This window comes from Budorcas taxicolor, chromosome 14, assembly GCF_023091745.1.
Source record: "Budorcas taxicolor isolate Tak-1 chromosome 14, Takin1.1, whole genome shotgun sequence".
Lineage (NCBI taxonomy): Eukaryota > Metazoa > Chordata > Mammalia > Artiodactyla > Bovidae > Budorcas > Budorcas taxicolor.
This window is the reverse complement of record NC_068923.1, coordinates 74,429,042-74,445,292: the sequence shown is the minus strand read 5'-3', so window position 1 is coordinate 74,445,292 and position 16,251 is coordinate 74,429,042. Positions and strand designations below refer to the sequence as shown.

Here is a 16,251-nt window from a genome sequence, read left to right as displayed (position 1 = left end):
GGGGATGGGTAAGGAGCGCGGCGAGGGCGAGGGGCGGCGGGGGGCCGAGAGGTGGGGAAGGGGAGGGCCTTGGAGGAGGAGAGGAGGGGCGCGGGGAGTGGGCGCGGCGGAGGGGGCGGCGGGCGCCTGGCTGCGGCGCGGGCGGGCGGGCTGGCGCGGGGACCCGATGCCGCCGCCGCCGCCGCCGCCGCCGCTGCCGCCTCCTCGCGGGCCGGGGCTGCGCCGCCAGGGCTGAGCCGCCGCCGGAACCAAAAACCCAGCGGCCGCCCGGCGCGCCCGCAGTGCGGGAGGGACGATGGGCTGCGGCGGGAGCCGGGCGGATGCCATCGAGCCCCGCTACTACGAGAGCTGGACTCGGGAGACGGAGTCCACCTGGCTCACCTACACCGACTCGGACGCGCCGCCCAGCACCGCCGCCCCGGACAGCGGCCCCGAGGCGGGCGGCCTGCACGCGGGTGAGTGCGCCCGGCCGCGGGCGGCGGGGGCAGCGGGGCGCCAGGGCCAGCCCAGACCCCCGCAGCGTTCGGTGCGGAACGGCGGCGGCGGCGGCGGTGGTGGTGGTGGGAGGGGGAGGCGGGAGACAGGCAGACAGACAGACAGACGGGACCTGCCTTGTGACTGACCCGCCCAGGCCCAGGGAGGGGGTGGGCCACCCAGAGACCCTCAGGGAAGCTGAGTTAGTCCCCGAGCCTCGGGGGAACCCCGCACCTCCGGGCCCGCGCCGGTGCCCGCTCATTGGCAGGGTCGGATGGGGCGGGAGGACAGCGCGCCCGGCCCGCACGCCTTCCCCTCAGCCCACCCACGCCTCCAGCCCTCGGGATGCGCCGCCGCCGGGTTTTGGCCACTGTGCACCCATCCGAGGCTCTCCATCCACTGGCCTCTTGCCCCTCTCTCCGTTGATGTATAGACTGACCCAGATTACCTGGGTGCAGTCTTCCTCGTGGCTCCTACCTTTTCTCCTGTCTCGGGTTTTTGAAAACCAGAGCCCTAGTTCAGGGCATAATAAATGCCGGCCGCACCATCACCAGTTCTGCACTTAAGCTACTTCACAAGCAGTTGTTTCCTAGTGAAGACTTCCCTCTCCACTCCACCGTGCCCCGACGCTTAATAACAGGCAGGGCATGAGAGTGGATTACTACTGTAAATTAAATACTCCTACCATTCCCCCTCTGGCAGAAATCTGACAGAAGGATATGCAGAGAACTTTTTGGACCGGTGACAAATAAGATTTTTTTTTTTTTAAGCAGAGAGTAATGATTGTAGCGTAGAGATGAAATTAGATTAACTGTTGCCACAGACTGACCTTTAATCATGAACGCGTTGGTGATGTTAAAAGGAAAAAACTTCCCTGCTTATTACATGGATGTTGTCAAAAGCCATATCAATATTTGTATAAGAATCTTTTAACTGTTTCCTGACTGACCCCTTTGTGTTGCTGGCATTTTGAAATATTGAAATCTAAAATAGAAAATGAGGTTAATTGGAAGAGTAACATATGTTATAAGGAGGAGGAAAGAAATGTCAACTGCTCTTAAACCATCCTTAGTCCTAAATTCCTGCCTCCAAAATAAGAGCTGTCCCTTTTAATCCCGAGACTCTGTCTCCATCTTTTGGAACCCAGCTGGCTCCTTTTTCACATGAACTTTGTGATTCCCGCCCCGCCCCCCTTTTTTTAAAGCGAGAATTGTCAGGGAAAACTGCAAGGCAAACGCTACCTTTGTCTCTAATTCCTCTGACTCACAGTAGCAGTCATAATGGTCATTTTGTGTTGCTGATGCTTTCAGTGCATTTTCAAATGGTGTGTTGGCTGAATTCCATGTCAGAAGGAGGATAAGACATGAGCCTTCAAAACTGACCTGGAAAATGTTAGATGTAACAGCATGTCCCAAGGAGGTGTACTGAGGTACTTCCTCAGCAGAGACTCCAAAGACCAGAGCTACACTCCTAGGAAGTAAGGTTAAAAATATCTAATGTGGAAAAGAACAAAATACAGCTTCAGGGAATGGTTGCCTTGGTGACAGGAAGTATATGTGTGTCTGTACACGTGTACAAGTGTGGGAGAGTTATTATGGGATGGCTAAATATGTCCATATTAATTTGTTTCCAATGCTTATTCATTTATTACTCTGCCATTCTGAGTCATGTCCCGTCATGCATCATGAGATCTGCAACAGGTGGTATCTGGGGCAATCAGGCTCATTCGTGGTACCCTGCCATACGTGGGACAGCCCTGACAGGCAGGTGGTCCTGAAGACCTGAGTCATTCACAGGAATGGCTCAACTGCTGTCTCAGAACAGTGCCCTAAAATTGGCAAGACTTTTAGATGGGCAGGATCATTTCAATTCCCTAGAAATTTCCATCAGCCTCAGAGAAGAGGAAACATTTCTGAAGGTCAGCATGGAACCAAGCATTCCCTGGGCTACAGTCACCCTGGGCGATTAGCCAGTGTTCTTTATTTTTTTCTTCCCTCCTACTCCCAGAGTCTTATCCACCCTCTGCCCATGTGCCACCTGTTAATTAAATTCCAGGCTTCTGGGGGGCACTGCATGGGTCCACAGTGATTGTGTTGTGGTAAGAAGCCAGACACCACATTTTCCTGTTCCCATCAACTCTTTTCTGATGGGGGGACAAAAGGAAAACCAGGATTTAGGATAATTCAGATTGTAAAAACATCACTGGGCTTCCCTGATAGCTCAGGAAAGACAAGTTCAATTCCTGGGTTGGGAAGATTCCCCTGGAGAAGGTAATGGCAACCCACTCTGGTATTCTTGACTGGGAAATCCCATGGACAGAGGAGCCTGACAGACTACAGTCCATGGGGTTGCAAAGAGTTGGACACAACTGAGTGACTAAACAACAACAAAATCGCCACTAATGGCTTCATGGCTAGAATTCTGGAGCTGGCGGGGGTCTCTGTTCAAGGCAGACTGCACAGCCTCCCAGTCCCTTCACACTTCTTGCCCCTAGCTCCCTCAGTCCTCAAGAGTCCTTTCTTTCTGGGCCCCTGGTCACTCTCTTTTAGTATCCCATTGAAACCACTTTTTATTCTGGCCACCCCAGCCTCAGGAGTTCTGAGTGCAGGGAGTGGACTCATAGCACGCTGTGGAGCCGCCCACTGGGATCCTCTGAATGAGTAGGCGCTTCATCTAAACCTGCTCTCCTCCTGTCCAGTCTTCGTAAGTTTCCTCCCGCTTTCTCTGCCTTACATCTCTTGCTGCTGATGTTTGCTTCCCTGAATAAGTTTAACCTAGACTCCTCAATGGCACCCCACTCCAGTACTGTTGTCTGGAAACTCCCATGGACAGAGGAGCCTGGTAGGCTGCAGTCCATGAGGTAGCTAAGAGTCGGACACGACTGAGCAACTTCACTTTCACTTTTCACTTTCATGCATTGGAGAAGGAAATGGCACCCCGCCCCAGTGTTCTTGCCCGGAGAATCCCAGGGACGGGGGGAGCCTGGTGGGCTGCTGTCTATGGGGTCACACAGAGTCGGACGCAACTAAAGTGACTTAGCAGTAGCATCAGCAGCAGACTCCTCCAAGGGCGGTCTAGAACAGCAGGAAGGGAGGGAGCTAGGGGAGTGCAGAGAACTGAGTCATTCATTCTGCCTGGGGAAGGGCCCGTGTGCACAGAGCCCTGCAGGAGACCTCCCTGCAGAAACAGGACTGCCCCTGCAGGCTGCACCCAGCCGATGACCCCCGATCTCCTCCCTGAGTGAGGGTACCTGTGGAGAACTGACCTCTGACTGCGTGGTGGATAAGCCTCCCTCTCCACCAGCTCGACCTATAGACCTGTTACCACTTGGTAATATTTTCAAACAGTTTTTAGAATTGGAGTATAGTTAAATTACAGTGTTGTATTAGTTTTAAATGTACAGCAAAGTGATTATATATATATATATATATATATATATATATGTTTGGTTGGTCAAAAAGTTTGTTCAAGTTTTTCGTAATATGGTACAAAAAAGCCCAAATGAACTTTTTGGCCAACCTAATATATAATACATATATGTGTGTGTGTGTGTGTGTGTATATCCTTTTTCAGATTCTTTTCCATTTAGGTTATTACAAGACAGTCAAATAATTATTGATTTAAGGCCTGTACTCTTGGAAATGACAGGGAAGGGGTCTTCCCACTGGCCATTGTAGTCCTGCTCCTAACACTGGGCCTGGCCACAGTAGGACCTCAAGCGATCTCTCTTGAATGAATACATCTCCTAAAATGTTTCTGTGTCCATTGCGTTCTTCCTGTAGTCCGCAGAGTTGATGTTTCCTTTCCTCAAGAGTTCTACCCGCTCTTCCTTTTCAGGTTCTCGTCCACCTGGTGGGTTGCATAGTAAGAAAACCTCCCCACCTCTCTACACTCCCTCTGCCAAACACAAGCCTGTTTGTTTTAAGGGTGGTTTTGCAAAAATGACTTCAAGAAACAGGTGGCAACAAACCCGGGCCTTTCATCAACATCTGGGAATCTCACCTCTCATGACCCTGGTCTCCCAGGTGGCCGCCCGTCCTGCCCCAGGCTCTCCAGGCGCTTTGTCCAGCCTGGTGAGAGCAGCGGTCACACTGGCTTGTTCCCACCTCCATCTTTTGGATTAGCCTGGGAGCTCCACTAGAAACTTGGGTCCCCCGCGGCCTTTCTGTCTTCATTCTCGTCGGAGCGTGAAAACCTGCCGAGCTCACTTTCTCACCCAGCTTTCAAGACCTCCTTGAGAGGACGCCCTGTGCCTTCGTGAGCAATACAAGTCCTGTGTGTGGGGTTTATTGGTTTTCTACGTAACCCCAGAGATACTGCTCTCTCTCTTTTTTTCTCTTTCTTTTCGTCGACTCTGGTCCACCAGGTCCCGGTCTGTAAAAGACCACGACACATACTGTTCTTCATAATGGCTATACCAACTCACATTCCCACCAACAGTGTAAGAAGCCTCATTTTTCTCCACACTCTCTGCAGCATTTGTCATCTGTAGGCTTTTTGATCAGGGCTCCTCTGACTGGTGTGAGGTGGTACCTCATTGTGGTTTTGATTTGCATTTGTCTAATAATTAGTGATGTTGATCATTTTTCATGTGCCTGTCAAGCCATCTGAATGTCTTCTTTGGAGAAATATCTTTTTATGCCCATTTTTTGATTGGGTTGTTTGGTTTTTTATTATTGCATTTAATGAGCTGTTTATATATTTTGCAAATTAAGTACTTGTTGGTTGCATCACTTGCAAATATCTTCTCCCAGTCCATAGGTTGTCTTTCTGTTTTGGTTTTGATTTCCTTTGCTCTGCGAAAGCTTATAAGTTTGATTAGGTCCCGTTTATTTTTATTTTTTTCTATTGCCTTGGGAGACTGAGCTAAGAAAACATTGGTACAATTTATGGGTTTGTGTCAGAGAATGTTTTGCCTATGTTCTCTTCCAAAATGTAACCTTTTCAGGAGATAGAGTTCTTACAGAAGTAATCACGTTAAAATGAGGTCATTACAGTAGGCTATAATCCAATGTGACTGGTGTCCTTATGCAAAGGGAAATGTGAGCACACAGACAAACGCCCAGAGAGAATGCCATGTGAAGACGAAGGCAGACACTGAAAGCAAGGAAGGCCAAAGATGGCCAGCCAACCAGCAGAAGTTGCAGGAGGGGCATGAAGCAGAGTCTCTGTCACAGCCCACAGAAGAAATTAACCCCGCCAACACCTTGGTCTCAGACTTCTAGCCTCCAGAACTGTGACAAGACATTTCTGTTAAGCCCCCCAGTTTGTGGTACTTTGTTACAGCCACAGAATACTGATAGAAATGTTCTTGTGAGCCCAGACACTGAACATTTGGAACTAGCAAGAGGATTTCTGTGGTCACTACTTCACACTTCCTTCTGAGATTGCATCTCTTTCCTTGTCATTTATATTCAAATAGCGTTTACTGAGCATCTACTATAAGTGAGCATTTTTCTTTGGGGATATTAGTATTCACTGGGAAAGGAGATGGCAACCCATTCCAGTGTTCTTGCCTGGAGAATCCCATGGACAGAGGAGCCTGCTGGGCTACAGTCTATGGGGTCCCAAAGAGTCAGACATGAATAAGAGACATTAGTATTCATAACTCTGAACCTCATACATCATTGCTATCAACATTTACTAGATGAGGAAAAACTGAGGCTTAGTGAGCTTAAGAGACTGAATGGTTTAAACACAACATTGTGAATCAATTATGAAGAAAAGTAAAAAAATATAACAATAGAAATAATAAAAGAGATTGAGTGGGGTCACCTATCCAGGAAATAGAAGCACCCAGGTTCGAATCCAGATCTCTTGTTTCTAAATCCAGGGCAGTGCTAACTACTGAGCACAAATTTAGGGCCCTCCTCCACCCCATCTGCCTTTGGCTTATTTGAAAATACGAACCACTTGGAGTGGGAGCCTCCTGCCAGCATTCTCAAGGCGAGAACGCGAGTCCTTGAAGTGATGCCCGCAGCCCTGTGGCACAGATGCCACCCCTGCTGGTGCTGAGTGCCCCTGGGCAGGGCTGCTGGAGCTGCCCAGAGAATCACCTGCATCCCACTCACCTGCTGGGCTTGTTACAGATGGAGCAGTCTTTGGGCAGAATAATCTTTTTTCCTGGTTTCAAAAGCAGTGTATATTCCTTCAGAGAATTTAAAAAGTGCAGAGAAGCACACAGAAGGAAACACGCCTCCATTTAGGTTTCATCCTTAAGGTCCTGAATCTAGGCGTATGTGGTGTGTGTTGCAGCTTCTGTAGGGATTATGTTTAAAGTTTGGTTGGGGGATATGTAAAAGAGCCTTCGAGTTGCTTGGAAGCCCAAAGGCCAAGGGGGAAAAAAAACTTTTTCCTCCTTGTGTTCAAAAAAATATTTAGTTACAGATGGTGTGTTAAGTCACTTTAGTCGTGTCCAACTCTTTGGCACCCCATGGACTGGAGCCTGCCCAGGCTTCCCTGTTCATGGGTTTTCCAAGCAAGAGTACTGGAGTGGGTTGCCATTTCCTCCTCCAGGGAATCTTCCTGACCCAGGGATTGGATCGTGTCTTAGTTCTCGTGCATTGACAGGCAGGTTCTTTGCCACTAGCACCACCTAGGAAGCCCCTTAGTTACAGATGGTGACAACCGAAGTCTAGGTGGTATACGGGAAGAGCAGGCGGTGAAGACCATGCATGGGTGAAGGGATTTTTCTTCCTTTTTTTTTTTTTCTTCTAAGCAATGTAGTTGAATTCAGGTTAATTACATACTGCAGTGGTTCACTGGTAAAAGAATCCACCTGCCAATGCAGGAGATGCACGTTCAATCCCTGGGTCAAAAAGGTCCCCTGGAGAAGGAAATGGCAACCCAGTCCAGTATTCTTGCTTGGAGAATCCCCATGGACTGGAGCCTGCCAGGCTCCTCTGTCCATGGGATCACAAAAGAGACTCAACAACGACAACAAATTACATACTAGGCTAATGAGTAGTGTGAATCCATTGTGTGTAAACCCCTTCACATCCCTTCCACCTCCCTTCCGCCTCCCTACAATTCGCTCAGGTTGAGGATGCTGTTTTACATTCTGCCCAGCTGTTTTCTGGGATTTGTGGTTGCTTTGTGGATGTAGAAACATGATGTGTGTGTGGACCAGCTCTCTGTCTGAGTCTCAAATGCCCACAAAATCATGCAAGTTGGCTGCCCCATGTTGGGGTTGCTTCAACCCCATACGCTCCAGCTCTGGGTCTCTGTGTCAGATGGGATAGATACTGTCTGCCTACATCTTGCCGTGTGGCTTTTGTGTTATGAAGCAAAGCCAGGAAGCAATAGATTTTTCTTAATCTAGTCCATCTGCTCTACAAATAGTGCCCATTTCTCCTAGATTCTGGATTCGGTTGTCTGTTAGTCTTCACTTTAGGGATTGTTGTGAGTCTTGGTTTTTTTCTGTCTTCTAGGCATGTTAACAGCCAGTTGGGCAAGGCTGAGGCAGCTGCTCCTAACCAGATGCCCTTCAGCCTGGAAATCCAGTCCCAAAGTTCTTGCCCTTCTCTTCTCAGTCACTGCAGCAGCCTGAGACAGCCACACACACCGCACCACCTCGCCAGATCTGTCTCTCTGTTTACAGCCTCCTTCTCATGTAACCGTGTCCTAACCTCTCTCTTCATCATCCTCCTCCTTGTTATTTTGCTTGCAGATAGTATAGTTTGGTGGTTAAGGAATTAGACTTTAACAACAGACATTTCCTAAGTGTGTGACTTGAGCAATTTTCTTAGCTTCTCTGGGTTTCGGTTTCCACACTGTAGGGTGGGAGTCGCTGCAGAATTACTGTGCTCACAAGTGTGAAGGACGCACATTGTGTTTCAGTGCTGCCTCTCCTGGCACCCAGGATCCCTTTACCTCCTCAGTCTTGCCCTGAGCTGACTGTGCCAACTTCAAACCCAGGGTCACCCCTCCTCTGTTTCTGAGTTGCCCAGAGTTGCTGTGGAAAGTGGTGAGTGTTGGTGATTGCATCCAATAGTGGTTCATGCCTGGAACCTCAGTGTTCTTACCAGTTCTTGGCAGTTCTATTGATTCCTTATTAATATGCTGTTTTAGTCTGTATGTGACACTCCCGACATTATTGTTTCTTGCCCTCTGAATGCTAAAAACATCGAAGACTTGCTGTGAATTCTTTCATCTTTCCCTCCAGTCACCTGCTGTGCATCCTTCTTGCCACGTCAGCATTTTTAGACGTCTTTAGCCATTCTCTCTCCTTACATCTGCCTGTTTGGATTCTCAGTGCACTGATGGGGTTGCTTCTTGATGTAACAATAGGTGAGGCCATCGCAGGAGGTTCCATTATCTTTCCCACTTAACAGAAAGTCTGGAGGTCAGGAGCCACACCACCACTTAAGGCTGCTATCCAGGACCTGGGCTCTTTGAGCTTATTATTTTGCCATCCTTGGTGTGTGGATTTCATCCTCATAGTTGCAAGTTACTATGACATCTTATTTTAGATAGGAAGAAGGGGAAAATGTAGAAAGAAGCATTCCACCTAAGTTGGTTTTTTTTTTAAATTGTAAAACAGTAGATATCTCAGGACCCAGTAAATTTGCATACACTTCTCATTGGCCAGAAGCATGCTATATGGCTGTCACAGGCTTCTAGAGTCTAGGAAGTCAAAACTTTTAGCTGGGTTCATGACACCTTAAAAGTAGTGGGTCCTTGTGCCAAGAGGAAAAAGGGGAGAGCAGAGACTAGGTAGACTGCAAGCAGGTGCTGTACCTTTAATCCTAAGACTGTGTCAGAGAGGAGAGAGGATTAGCAGGAGCCAAGGGGAAGAAGAGGAAGTGAGGGGGAGGCAGGTCTGCCAGAAACCCAGATAACATAATGACTGGCATTAAGAGTTTGCTGCAATAATAACACATTCTAATAATAATTGTTTTCAGCATTCCCGCGTGTCAAATGAATTCATAAAGGTGAATATTTGCTGAAAAAGTTACGTGTGCCAATATTGAGCTAATCTTAGAAATAATGCAGCAATAACTCAAATTGAAATCTTTTGAAACGGTCTCTTGACATCAGACTCTGTGCTGTGTACACAGACATGTGGTGGCCACTTCTTTCTTTGCTGCTTCATTTTCTTGTAAAGCTGATGCCAGCCGGAAGCTGATGTGCCCTCAGGTCCTCTGTGGCACCCATTGCCAATGAGTGGGAACATTTGTGCAGGTTCACTGTGCAGGGTGACTCTAAGGCCCGGGCTGGGGGCTTCTGCTAGGGGAGCAGCAGACAGCCAATTGGCTTGTTTAAAGAATTGACAGTGTTTCTTGTGAAAGTTAAAAAAAAAAAAATCACTCCGCTATTGTCTCTAGGGCCGCTGGACTTTAGGGCATGGGGAAACCGAAAGGATTTGTAGAAAATAGCAGGGCTGTTTGTGAAACCGGTCGTCATAACAACAGGGTGCAGCGGCAGTTACAAGGGAAGTGGCGATGGGTTGGTGCCGATCATAGGAGGGACCATCCACGCTTAAACATCTCCATAAACAACAGCCGTGTTTGACCACAAGGCCACAATAGATTATTACGTCCAAGAATCACTTTTCAAGGACAGTCATCGAAGCAGTCAGGCTCACATTTGCTTGCTGGGAGATAAATGATGTGAGTGCCAACACTCACAGTCACAACCCCTGCCTGTGAGCGTGGCTTCTGGTAAACTGTGTGCAGAGGACGTGCCAGGCCTTGTGTATTCGGTACCTAGTGCTGTTACCCCATTTTACAGATTGGGGAAGTCAGGGAGGTGAGGAACCTTGCCCAAGGTTCTCTTGGGGATCCTAAACTAAAGCCTGCACCCCAACCCTGGGGCTTCAGATACGGTAGGCGGGTGGGGCCAGAACTCCTGCACGTTTAATAGCTTCTTTAGGTCCGCACTGAGTGGCATTCCCTCTGTCAGTGGTGGGAACAAGATCCTGCGTTTCTAATAAGCTCCTGAGTGATGCTTGGACCTCTCAGAGAGAAGGGAGATTCTAGATCAAAGGCCGGGAAAACTTTTCGGTGAAGAGTCAGATGGTAAACATTTTAGGCTAAGTGGGCCACTGATCTCTGTTGCAGCCACTCAACTTTGCTGTTTTTAGCACTGGAGCCGCCAAAGGAAAAGATACATAAATTAGTGAGCATGGCCATGTACCAATGCTCACTCCTGTGATTCTGAGGCTGAGTCAGGTTTAGGAGCCAATGTCTTTCATCCCAAAGGCAGAGTGGAAGGAAGAAAAGAACAAGATTTGCGGTTACTGGTCCTCGCCCTCAAACACACCTCTGGCAAGCTCAGCACATACAGTAAGCCCTGAAACAATGTTTGTGGAATGAGCAAATAAATGGGATTAAGTGCTTTTCTCACCTGGAAGGCAGTTTTGAAAGACTAGTAAGGTGTCCCTGATAACATTAGGTCATTAAGGTATTAGGTGTCTTATTATGCAGCTTCCCCAGTGGCTCAGTAGTAAAGAATCTGCCTGCCAAGCAGAACAGTGACAGACTTTATTTTCTTGGGCTCCAAAATCACTGTGGACAGTGACTGCAGCCATGAAATTAAGACACTTGATCCTTGGAAGAAAAGGCATGGCAAACATAGACAGCATATTAAAAAGCAAAGGCATTACAAAGGTCTGTCTAGTCAAAGCTATGGTTTTTCCAGTAGTCATGTATGGATGTGAGAGTTGGACCATAAAGAAGGCTGAATGCTTTCGAACTGTGGTGTTGGAGAAGACTCTTGAGAGTCCCCTGGACTGCAAGAGTATCACACCAGTCAATCCAAAGGAAATCAACCCTGAATATTCATTGGAAGGACTGATGCTGAAGCTGAAGCTCCAGTATCATGGCCACCTCATGTGAAGCGCCAACTCATTGGAGAAGATCCTGATGCTGGGCAAGATCGAAGGAAGGAGAAGGGGACAACAGAGGATGAGATGGTTGGATGGCATCACCGACTCAATGGACATGAGTTGAGCAGCCTCCAGGAGATAGTGAAGGACAGGGAAGCCTGGCGGGCTGCATCCATGGGGTTGCATAGTCGGACAAAACTGAAGCGACTTAGCGTGCACACACGCCCTCTTGGGTTGAGTGGGATTTGGGAAGAAAACCTTGTCGCAGCATCACCCAGAGTAAAGTTGGGGTTCCTGGTTCTCTCAGGAGGTGTCCCTGCCTTGGGTCTCCAGGAATGTTGGCATCCTTCTGTCCCTTCATCACAGGTCGCCGTTGATTCAGAGCCACGAGGTAGCTGCTGTGGCCTGAAAGGCTTTTTCCCAGCTGCATCCTGTGCTTCCTCTGTGGGTGCGGAGCTGCTGCTGGGAGGTGAGAGGAATAATCAGTCATTTCCTTGTGTCTCTCTGAGCTCTGCTCACCATTCCTTAACACCCAGTTCCTGCCATGGGCTGTAACGTCAGAGTTGGGGTGTTTAAAAAGTTGCTATGTCTCTCTAAGCTCTGCTCACCATATGGTTGATGATGGTTCTGGGCAGCTGCTTGCTCTTATGATGTTTACTTTTCTGAATCAGGTGTTTCCTTTGTAGAGGCAGGGGCGTCTAGCCATTACATAAATGGAAGCTGCGAGACATGTTAACAAAGGAGCCCAGGGAGAGTTTGCCCACGGCCTTTTCTCTTTTGCATGTGAATTCACAATTCAAACGCTGATTATTCCTGGAATCCCCAAATCACATGTGGTTTGGTGGTTCAGTCGCTAAGTCATGTCCTACTCTTGTGACCCGGTGGACTGTAGCCTCCCAGGCTCCTCTGTCCATGGGATTGTCCAGCCACGAATACTGGAATGCAATGCCATTTTCTTCTCCAGGAGGTCTTCCCAGCCCAGAGATCGAGCCCAAAGACCCAGTGCAGAGGTCTCTTGCACTGCCAGCAGTGGGAAATGTAATAAAATCTCATATGACAAGGTGATTTAAACATGCGTGCAGACACCCACACACCGATTATATTTTCAGTTGAGCATGGATGCTTCCCAGCAGATACCAACTGGTTGCAATTGCTCAAAACAGTTCTGGAACCCCACAGTCATAGCCTTAGGCACTTTCTCTTTTCTTTTTAAAAAACTTTGTTTACTTATTTTTATTGAAGTATCCTCAGGCATTTCTAACATTAACATTTCAACTTACATAAAAGTTTAAAACTTTAAAACTATACAAATGAATACGCATACTTCAAACTGGGAGAACAGTGTAATGAACCCCTTTGTACCATCATCCAGCTTCAACATTATCAACACACGGCAAATCTTGTCTCCTTTCTGCATCCATCTGTGTTCACCCACTGGATTATTTTGAAGCAAGTTTGGGAAGTCGTGTAAGTAAATACTTTAGTATGGCTGTCTAAAACATAAGGATTCTTTTTAAAAAGATACAACGTTGAATTATATGAAACTGTTACTTTTGTAGGTTGAAATGTAATATCAATTCTGTGTTTCAACTGAACTGCAGTACCATTAGCACACCTAAAAAATTGATGAAAATTCCGCTAATATAACCAGATTCAATCACTGGCCAAATCTCACCCATGACCTCATAATGCTTTACAGTTGGTTTGAATTGGGATGCAAGCAACGTCCATACATTGTGTTTGGTTGATGTTTATCTGGCTATCTCTCAATTTTCTGTTGTTAAGATTGCCTGTGACAATCTAATAACCGTCCACTGTTAAGTTCCTTATTAGCTTTCAGTCATTGATAATCATTGCCCACATCAGTTATTTCATTAGGAATTGCAAAATGGTGATATTCTAACATTTCTTCAACATTCATTAGATATTTTATAAAGAATAACTTCCTTGTTGCCCTTTTGGTTTCCCTGAAAAGGCAGTTAAATGTCCACTTCTTTCCCTGAATTATCAGTTCCCAATTTTTTTCCCGGTTTCCTCCAAAGGTGGAAATATCATTATGAATTCATGGATTTTTAGCATATTTGATGAGTTTTAGTTTGTTGCATGTATTATTATCTATGTGTGTGTATGTTTCTAAACTGTTCCATCTTTGGTGAAAGGGAGCTTCTCAGTTCTATTCCTTTTTACACAACTCCCGTAGTCTTTGATAGTCCTTGCTTTCTGCTGTGATATTTTTTCTAGACTTATATTGTATTTTTTCCTGTGCTAGACTTGGAATTAACCATTTCCCTGAGGAGTCCTGGTTCCTTTCATTGAAATATGATATTTAGAGACTTGAGCTGGGGCACTTGGAGTGTTCATTGCTGTTGGGTTTGTTGTTTATGAACCTTTGCAGTAGACAGAGCTAGGAGTTGTTTTCTTTTTTAAAGAGATATTTGTATTGATATTATTTGTTCAAAATTTGGCTTTCCTTATTTTTTTATTTTATATTCCTTTTTTTTTTAGATGCTGAAAGCCTTGGTTCCTAACAACATTATAAGTCCTTATTTACTTTTTGTATATCTAACAGTATGCTACTGAAAATATTTTTAGATTTTTGTGGGGTTTTGTCCTTAGGGTATAGCATAATAGAACTATATAGTTAGAATGCTATGTTTAACAGTAATCTGAAATAATTTTTTGCTGTATATGGTTAAGCTTAGAAGTAAGTGCATTTGTTCACTTTGTGGCCAAATTGTTGCTTTTTAAAAATTTTGTTTACTTTTGTTTTATACTTAGGTAAAAACTTTATATGGGTCCAATGATAAATCTGCAAAACAAGCTCCATTTAAGAAGTCTAACTTCTATTTCTAGCCCCTCTGTAGCTTTTGTCCTCCTCGTTTGATACCTTTAGGGCTTCCCTTGAGGCCCAGCTGGTAAAGAATGCGCCTGCAGTGTGGGAGACCTGGTTTCCATCCCTGGGTTGGGCAGATCCCCTGGAGAAGGGAAGGGCTACCCACTCCAGTATTCTGGCCTGGAGAATCCCATGGATTAGATAGTCCATGGGGTCACAAAGAGTCGGACATGACTGAGCAACTTTTACTTTGATATATACACCACCCTTATGGCAGAAAGTGAAGAGGAGCTAAAAAGCCTCTTGATGAAAGTGAAAGAGGAGAGCGAAATGTTGGCTTAAAGCTCAACATTCAGAAAACGAAGATCGTGGCATCCGGTCCCATCACTTCATGGGAAATAGATGGGGAAACAGTGGAAACAGTGTCAGACTTTATTTTTTTGGGCTCCAAAATCACTGCAGATGGTGATTGCAGCCATGAAATTACAAGATGCTTACTCCTTGGAAGAGAAGTTATGACCAACCTAGATAGTATATTCAAAAGCAGAGACATTACTTTGCCGACTGAGGTCCGTCTAGTCAAGGCTATGGTTTTTCCTGTGGTCATGTATGGATGTGAGAGTTGGACTGTGAAGAAGGCTGAGCACCGAAGAATTGATGCTTTTGAACTGTGGTGTTGGAGAAGACTCTTGAGAGTCCCTTGGACCGCAAGGAGATCCAACCATTCCATTCTGAAGGAGATCAACCCTGGGATTTCTTTGGAAGGAATGATGCTGAAGCTGAAGCTCCAGTACTTTGGCCACCTCATGCGAAGAGTTGACTCCTTGGAAAAGACTTTGATGCTGGGAGGGATTGGGGGCAGGAGGAGAAAGGGACGACAGAGGATGAGATGGCTGGATGGCATCACGGACTCGATGGGCATGAGTCTGAGTGAACTCTGGGAGATGGTGATGGACAGGGAGGCCTAGCGTGCTGCTATTCATGGGGTCGCAAAGAGTCAGACACGACTGAGCAACTGAACTGATGTTTATACAGTATGTACACACACACACACACACACACACACACGTATAGTCACATGTTCTCCTTTTAAAGATAAAAGGTGGCATACTATACCCTCTGTCTTGTGCCTTGGCCTTTTCACCCAACAATATACTCCAGAGACCACTTCAAAGCAGTATATAAATTCCTCATTGTTTTTTTATAACTACATAGTACTCCGTTCTGTGGCTGTGTCATAGTTTATTGGGGTTGTTTCTAGGCTTTTACTAGGCAACTAGTGTTGTCCATATGTTTGTCACTTCTAATGTATCTTTAGGTAGATTATTAAAAACGGGATGACTCGGCCAAAGGCTGAATGCAAACAGGTATTGCCAGATCCCCCTCCATAGGATTTCTACCATTTTGCTTTCCCATCAGCAGTGTCTGAAAGTGCCTGTTGTCCCATATTTTTGCCAACAATGTATACTGTCCAACATAGGGAGTTTTGTCACTTTAATGGGTAAGAAAATGGGTAGTTTTAATGTACATCTCTGTGAGTGAGGTTGCTGTTCTTTTCATGTGATTATGGGCAAATTGCCTTTTTCCCAGACGTATACAATCTGTTTACGTCTCTAGACCTATTTTTTTGACCATATTCAGTAGTTGCAAATCTTCTTCCTTGGAAGATGACTGAGATATTTTGAAGAGCAAGAAGTCCCTATAGTTATTTAGTGAATGAAATTGTTGGGGTTTTGCTCTCGGGTGGAGCAGCTGGAGCTGGCTGGGCATCTCCCTCTGAGTACAGTCCGGGGGCTTTTCCATATGGTCTTTTCTGCATGGGCTAGTTTGGGCTTCCTCACAGCATGGTGGCCTCGGGACAGTCAGATTGTTTACATAACTGTTCTGAGCTCCAGCGCCATGTCCCAGCTAAAAAGGCAGAAGCTGTATTAACTCTCACGACCTAGCCTTGGAACTCATGGGGGTGTCACATCTGCATTCTCTTGCTTACAAGTGAGTCACAAGCCTGGCCAGGTTCAAGGGAAGGGAATTATACACCACCCCTTGAAGAAGGAATGGCAAGGTTCTAGAAGAGCATGGCAGTTTTAACAACTGTGGAAGTTCTGAGATCTTACCT

At 46.5% G+C, this 16,251-nt stretch overlaps 1 protein-coding gene across 1 annotated transcript in view; it reads left to right on the top strand.

Annotated features, from left to right (window-relative positions):
- The first annotated feature begins 295 nt into the window (after positions 1-295).
- Positions 296-16,251, top strand: part of BAALC (BAALC binder of MAP3K1 and KLF4) — an 89,100-nt gene continuing 73,144 nt past the window's right edge. Inside the window, exon 1 of the mRNA XM_052651973.1 lies at positions 296-455. Coding sequence (XP_052507933.1) covers positions 296-455 — 160 coding nt within the window. The remainder of the gene's footprint in view (positions 456-16,251) is intronic.